Here is an 8,049-nt window from a genome sequence, read left to right on the forward strand (position 1 = left end):
TGTTGGATAAATTCTGGGGTGAGAAATTTAAATTAAATTGGGCTCATACCCCCTTGCCTCTTACCTGTGGGCTTGAAGGTGGGGGTGGCGGGGCGCGTGTAGGAAGGTGACAGTATAAGGGGAATAGTGTGTAAGAAGGTGACAGTATAGGGGAGGGGGCAATGTGTGGAAAGGTGACAGTGTGGGGGGGGGCAGGATGTAAGGGTGACAATGAGAATGGTGAGGGCAGGAAGTGATGGTGACAGTGTGGGGGCAGGGTGTGGGGGTGACAGTGGCAGTGTGGGGGGAAGGATGTGAGGGTGACAGTGTGGGGGGCAGGGTGTGGGGATGACAGTGCAGTGTGGGAGGCAGGATATGAAAGTGACAGTGTGGGGGGCAGGATGTGAGGCTGACAGTGACAATTGTGGGGGGTAGGATGTAAGGGAGACAGTGTGGGGACAGCATGTGAAGGTGACAGTGAAAAAGGGGGGGCAGGATGTGAGGGTGACACTAGGGGCAGGGTGTGGTGGTAAAACTGGCAGTGCGGGGGGCAGGATGTGAGGGTGACAGTGCTGGGGCAGGGTGTGGGGTTGGCAGTGTGGGGGGCAGGATGTAAGGGTGACAGTGTGGTGGGCAGGGAGTGAGGGTGACAGTGTGGGGTTGACAGTGGTGGGTGGCCTGATGTGAGGGTGACAGTAACAGTGTGGGGGTCACTATGTGAGGGTAACAGTGTGGGGGTGACAGTGGTGGGTGGCAGGGTGTGGGGGTGACAATGTGGGGGGCAGAATGTTAGAGTGACAGTGTGGGGCCAGGATGTGAAGGTGACAGTGTGGGGGCAGGGTGTGGGGTGACAGTGGCAGTGCGGGGGGCAGTATGTGAGGGTGACAGTATGGGGGGCAGGGTGTGAGGGTGACAGTGACAGGGGGGCAGAATGTGACGGTGACAGTGTGGGGGGCAGCATGTGAGGGTGACAGTGTGGGGGTCATGATGTGAGGGTGACAGTGTGGGGGTGACAGTGTGGGGGTCATGATGTGAGGGTGACAGTGTGGGTGTGACAGTGGTGTGTGGCAGGCTGTGGGGGGGCAGGCTGTGGGGGTGACAGTTGGGGGGAGGGAGAGGCGTTCAGTTCTTGTCCCCCACTGTTCTCCATCTATACTGCCTCTCTTGGTAAACTCATTAGCTCCTTTGGCTTCCAATATCATTTCTATACAGATGACAATCACAAATCTACCTGTCCTCTCCTGATCTCTCCCTGTCCCTCTTGACTAGTGTCTCTGACTGCCTCTCTGCTGTTTCTAACTGGATGGCTGCCCACTTCCTTAAACTAAACTTGACCAAAACTGAAATTCTGGTCTTTCCTCCCTCAAGTGTTGTTACTCCTGTGTATGTCTCCCTCCAAGTCAATGGTGACACGCTCCACCACGCAGGCTCCACCAGCTCCACCACGCAGGCTCGATGCCTAGGTGTTCTCTTTGACTCCGACCTCTCCTTCAAGCCTCATGTTCAATCTATCGCCAAATCCTGTCATTTCCATCTCAAAAACATTGCGCGCATCTGATGCGACAAAGGTGTTGGTCCATTCCACTGTCCTTTCTCGCCTTGACTACTGTAATCCGCTTCTCAGTGGTCTTACGTGCTCCCAACTTGCGCCGTTACAGTCCATAATGAATGCGGCAGCGAGGCTCATCTTCCTGTCCGCCCGCACCTCCCATTCCTCACCCTTCTGTCAGTCCCTACATTGGCTTCCTATAAAATATAGAGCTCAATTTAAAATTCTGGTTCTTGCTTTCAAATCTCTACATAATGCTGCTCCCACCTATCTATCCTCCCTTATACACAAGTATGTCCCGTCTAGGCCCTTACGATCTGCTGAAGACTTGCGTCTATCTTCTGTCCGTACTCCCACCTCTGATGCTCGCCTTCAAGATTTCTCGAGGGCTGCACTGTTCCTGTGGAACTCGCTTCCCTCCTCCGTTTGATGCTCACCCAGTCTCCACTCCTTCAAAAAATCGTTAAAAACCCACTTTTTCATAAAAGCGTATCAATTAAACTGTTAATAGCTCCCAACTGATTCCTCTTCTGCAACTGTCACTAGTCTAATACTATCGTTACCTTTTTGTGTCATTTTACCCCACTCCCTCTAGCATGTAAGCTCATTGAGCAGGGCCCTCAACCCTTCTGTTCCTGTGTGTCCAACTTGTCTGGTTACAGCTACATGTCTGTTTGTCCACCCATTGTAAAGCGCTGCGGAATTTGACGCGCTCTATAAATATCATAATAATAATAATAATAGGGGGGCAGTGGGGGAGAGGAGAGACAGGCTGCAGGGTTAACAGTGGGGAGGGAATACTGTGGGTGACATTGGGGGGGTAGACTGTGGGAATGACAGTGGTGTAGGGCAGGCTGTGGGGATGACAGTTGTGTGGGGCATGCTGTGGAGGTGACAGTGGGGGAGGGACACACTGCGGGGTTGACAGTGGGGAGGAGGGGGAATGGGCTGTGGGGAGGCTGTGATCAGCCTCCTCACACTCACAAAACTTTTCTTCAGTGCTTCATTACCTGGTGGTCCAGTGGGCTGGCTCTCCGGTCTACAACTCTGCGGGTGTGAATTGCAGACCATGTGATGGGGTTCTCGTGAGCCCTCTGTTACATGGTCGGCAGCTCACACCAGGCAGAGCTGCAGACCAGAGGCACTCTCCTCTAGGGCAGACTGATGGAGGGGCCCCCACACCCGGTGGCACATCGGGCAAGCCACCAGGCCCCCTCCTCGTGTTTGGCCCTCAAGGTGATTTAAGGGGCCACCTAAATCGTCCAGCTAGAGAGCCACCTAGCTGCATATATATAGCAGAGGCGGCCCGGGATGGCAAATTGCCACCCCTTTTAAAGTGCCGTCTGGGGCCATTGCAGGGGGCAGAGAAAAACATATACATGTGAAATAACAGCAACTATATTAATTCCAAACATTTTAAGATCATGGAAATTTAGTTACTAAAAATCTGTATAAATATTTCATGGGCAAAGTTATCATTTGCAGTGCAAGAGAGAACACTCCAATGACAGGAAAACTTAAACTTTCTCCATTCCTGCCTGTAATTAGAAGTAGTGAAACGCGTCACAAAGAAGGGCTTGGAAGATCGTAATATTTTGACTGTAATACTCTAGTGTGGGGCAAAAGTTTAATCTTTGGAAATGACGTCATGATGTTGTGAATTGAAAGTCTTACTAAAAAGTGGGAAACCATAGGAAATCAAAGAAACTGCCACCCTCTTAGATATTTATTACATGACATGTATAAAACAGCTAAAATAGCCAAGCTGGGACTGACCGAGCAGAAGAGCTTTCCCAAATCTGATATTTTGACTTACATTTTACAGTTTGCTTTACAATTCCTTAATGTTTAGAGAAAGCATTCCTATGTTTGGCCTTACGATTTTCATATTTTAAATACATCAGATGTAGCATCTTACAAAAGAAGCATTTTAGTTCCACAATGTTTCGTTTCTGTCCTCGGGATAAACGTTTAAAAATATTTTTTTAAATATTAAAATATAAATAAAATCTACCACATATAAAAAAATATATATCAATAAATCAAAGAAATATCAAAATATTACAATATTAAAATATTTTCAAAATATTGAATCATTTTAAAAGTGTATCCAAATCATTTGAAAAGCTTGTCCTAAAACATTAAATCTGGGCCTACATTAGGCATGGCAAAAAAGGATGGGGTAGTTCTGCAGAAGGCAAAATAGGAAATTGAATATGGAGAAAAATACACCACCAGTAAGGCCAAAACTTATCAAATGCTCTCAAACCTTCCTTTTTTTGGTATGTTGTAATGGAGTGCAGCTGTAATTAACTATGGGATTAAAGGACCACTATAGTGCCAGGAAAACATACTCGTTTTCCTGGCACTATAGTGCCCTGAGGGTGCCCCCACCCTCGGGGACCCCCTCCCGCCGGCTCTAGGAGGTGGAAGGGGTTAAACTTACCTCTTTCTCCAGCGCCGGGCGGGGGACCCTCCGCCTCCTCTCCGCCTCCTCTCCGCCTCCTCTCCGCCTCCTCCTTGGCTGAATGCGCATGCGTGGCAAGAGCCGCGTGCGCATTCAGCCAGTCTCATAGGAAAGCATTCAAAATGCTTTCCTATGGACGCTGGCGTCTTCTCACTGTGAAAATCACAGTGAGAAGCACGTAAGCGCCTCTAGCGGCTGTCAATGAGACAGCCACTAGAGGCTGGATTAACCCTATTATAAACTTAGCAGTTTCTCTGAAACAGCTATGTTTATAGAAAAAAGGGTTAACCCTAGCTGGACCTGGCACCCAGACCACTTCATTAAGCTGAAGTGGTCTGGGTGCCTATAGTGGTCCTTTAAAGATGGGTGATAAGAAGAATCCATTGCAGATCAAAAGGCCTTCTACCACTTGAGTCAGCATATTTTAATTCATCATTTATTACAATTTTAAATGGATGCTATTTTGTATACTGAATCGGTCGATTTACTAGTGCCTGATGTTGTACTCTCCTGGCGTTGCAGCAAATATATGGCTAAATTATGATGATTATTATTATTGTTCTTTTATATAGTGCCATCTTATTCCTCAGTGCTAGGTATATTACAAAGGAAAGAATTTAGCAACAAATGAGACAATCATTTATAAATTGTGTTAGGAACAATAGGTTAATAAGTACAGTGCTCAAAAGAGCTCACAATTTAGGCTAAATACTATTTACTAGCTGGGCTATGTTCGCTGGTCTCTGGGGAAGTGCTTTATCAGCGCGAAACGCATAAGCGCCTCTCTTTGTTCTCATCATGGACCTGGTATCCTTGTAAGATATACTACATTCATGAAAGGTAATAGTGTACAGATATTAATTGTTTTTGCACAAATAATTTGCTATCTGTGCTGCTATACGAGAGAAAAAAATAATTCTGACTGCAGCAAAACCATTCAGTAGGAAACCAAAGAAACGTAATTATCTAATGAAATAATTGAAAATAATGTACTTATTGAACAGTTTTGCGATATCAGCATTGGTGTTACAAATGTTTAAAGAGTACATAGAGCAGCTGTGCCCTCTGGTGGCCAAAATTCAGTGTTGCATTTTAGAATTAGGTTCATGGTAAATGGTAACAATTTTATATAATTTAGAATTATAAGAAGAAGCAGCTTTTTTAACTTTTCTTTTTCCTCTTGGATTGCTGATTATATTTTGAATATAGCAAGGTTTACACAAACAAAATGTAGTAAATTGAAAACAAAATTGCAAAATATAGAGTGAAATAGCCAGGTTGGAACAATTATCGACATCATGGCTATTTTACATTAATTTTGTGATTTGGTTTTCATTACAGCACAATTTCATGTTTAGTTATTAATATAATTTTAAGACAAATTCTATTTGAAGGAAAAATATAATAGATTAAAACAAACAACAACATGTAACATTATTTTACGATTAGATAAAAACCTAAAAACATACAAAGCGTTCAAGGCAGGCAAGGATATTTTTAAAAAGCAAACTTAAAAAACTAAAAGCAAAAAAGAGCAGTATATACTTAAAGACTGTAATTCTATCATTTTGGATCCAGCAGCATTGCAGTTACCATTGAGATCTTTGTCAAGCCTGCCCAAATTGACAATGTGATATTTGAATACGGTGATTAATCACATACTATAAATTCTCTTCCTATAGGACGTTTCAGTGGGATTGGAAAGTGAAGCCTTGAGGGCCAACCTTCAGAATATTTTTTCAAAGACATCACACAAAATTCCACATAGTTTTATTTTGATCTTTTAGAGATAATTTAACTTAGATAAGTTCCTCTTTTCACATTGTACTGTCTTTCCCCCCCACTTGTACATAACTGCAGAATATGTTGGTGCTCTATAAATACCAGTAATAATAATAATGTCATGATCGTATATAAAATATTGCTGAAACTTCTCTTTCACACCCACCCCACTGTCTTCCCTTCCTTTTTTTATTCTCTTTAGATTCCTTTTTGTTTCTTCTCTCTTTCCACCTGGTCTTTGAGGTCCAATAACTAGGACTTCCTTTTCTTTTTAATTAAACCTGTTAATTAAACTAGGACTTCCTTTTCTTTTTAATTAAACCTTTGTTATAACTAACAGTTGACCCATATTGATTTACTGTTCCACTTTAACAACTCTGTTATCTATGTTCTGTACGGTTACAATGTATTTGTAGCTCACTATCTTTGAACGGTTGGATTTATGGGCATTGCTTTTTTATCCTCTTTACTAATTGAGACAAGTGATACATGTAAGACTGGGCTGTAGATGTGGGAGGGCCTTGGTTTCCCTTCTTAAAGGACGCCAGACCGCTCCCCATTATCGTTTTCAGTCTGGCGATTTGCATACCGCGACTTCCGGTAGTTGCAAATCGCTATTTTACTTACCTTCTACACGGGGGAACCCTTACCTGGTCCTCCCTTACCTTTAGCCGCATTCTCGATGGGAGCTGTATTCTTGGAGATCCTCTTCCGAGTCAAGGCGGTAAGGAGGCCGATCTCTGGAGAAGTTCCCATGTTTTCACTAACGGTTTTGTTCTAGCGAACGATTTGAATCAAACAAGATGACCGCTGTAAGTATCATCGTTCATTCCGCGAATGGACCCCCGTAGCCTGCCAACGGAAGACTGACAATCGTGAGTAACCTAGCCTTTCAGGCCTTGTGCGCTTCGTTCGGCAATAATATTTTCATACGCATGTATTGCTTGTTACATTATCTAAACCCCACGAAATACATTACCTAATTCTCACAAACTACAGCACAAACTTAAACGATAGCCGCACAAACATACAAACCGCAATGAGACTCTGCAAACTCACATACGATTAAATATACGAACGCCCATGATCAAACTATCCTTCTCGATTCGTTCAAAGAGGCCGTTGACTGCTTAGATACAGTAGGCATATATATTTAGGTTGCCCTATGTAATTGTATTGCAAGTATTCAACATTATATTTAATTCACCTTCATATCCATTCAAGACCTCACTCCGTTCTCCTTTACATCTTGTACATACATTCAAACTCTGACTTTTACAAAGGGCTGTCTCCTTACACTGACCCTCGCAACGTCCTCAATATGCATTTGAGTATTCGTTACATAACACAATATTCAGTGCATGTTTCTGTACGTTCAAGATATCCAATGAGATGTTGACTATCTGTCTACATCACAAGTACATTAGGATCCAGATTACATGCATTCCACGCAGATACATGAGATATATCTTATTATGATAAGTATTCAGGTTGAGCCACTTCCCCCTCATACATGGAAGCGGCTATTTTTATTCAGGGCGACTTTCACTACTAGTACAATTCAGCTTCTCATCTAAACATAGCATCACAGCATGCCTCCTTTAGCTTACGAAATTAAGCCCCTTATGAAGCCATATTGTTTTCTATAATGTCATTCACATTGGTGCCCCTCAATAGCAGGTGTCGCTACTGACTGGATCAGTTTTATGCTGGTCTCGCAAACAATAGAAAACCATGATATACCTCATACGTATTTTAATATTTAAATATATATGTAGGTAGATAGTGGTTAGGGGTAGTGTTGTCGCGAACCCGGAATTTTCGGTTCGCAAACGGCGAACGCGAACTTCCGCAAATGTTCGCGAACCGGCGAACCGCGCGAACCGCCATTGACTTCAATGGGCAGGCGAATTTTAAAAACAACAGGGACTCTTTCTGGCCACAAAAGTGATGGAAAAGTTGTTTCAAGGGGACTAACACCTGGACTGTGGCATGCCGGAGGGGGATCCATGGCAAAACTCCCATGGAAAATTACACAGTTGATGCAGAGTCTGCTTTTAATCCATAAAGGGCAGAAATCACCTAACATTGACACCTGTCCTCAAAGCCCAGCCCTGATACACACTGACACAGAGCAGAATAGAGACTGTTCCCCCTACATAGGGTCACTTGGCAGATATGGATTGACACCTATCCTAATGATCCCTGATACACACTGACACAGAGCAGAATAGAGACTGTTCCCCCTACATAGGTCACTTGGCAGATATGG

At 43.9% G+C, this 8,049-nt stretch overlaps 1 protein-coding gene across 1 annotated transcript in view; it reads right to left on the reverse strand.

Moving 5' to 3' along the window:
- Nucleotides 1-6,533, reverse strand: part of LOC134601619 (C-terminal-binding protein 2-like) — a 29,231-nt gene extending 22,698 nt beyond the window's left edge. The window contains exon 1 of the mRNA XM_063446138.1: nt 6,443-6,533. Coding sequence (XP_063302208.1) covers nt 6,443-6,533 — 91 coding nt within the window. The remainder of the gene's footprint in view (nt 1-6,442) is intronic.
- Nucleotides 6,534-8,049: the final 1,516 nt, after the last annotated feature.

This window comes from Pelobates fuscus, chromosome 3 (genome assembly GCF_036172605.1).
Source record: "Pelobates fuscus isolate aPelFus1 chromosome 3, aPelFus1.pri, whole genome shotgun sequence".
NCBI lineage: Eukaryota > Metazoa > Chordata > Amphibia > Anura > Pelobatidae > Pelobates > Pelobates fuscus.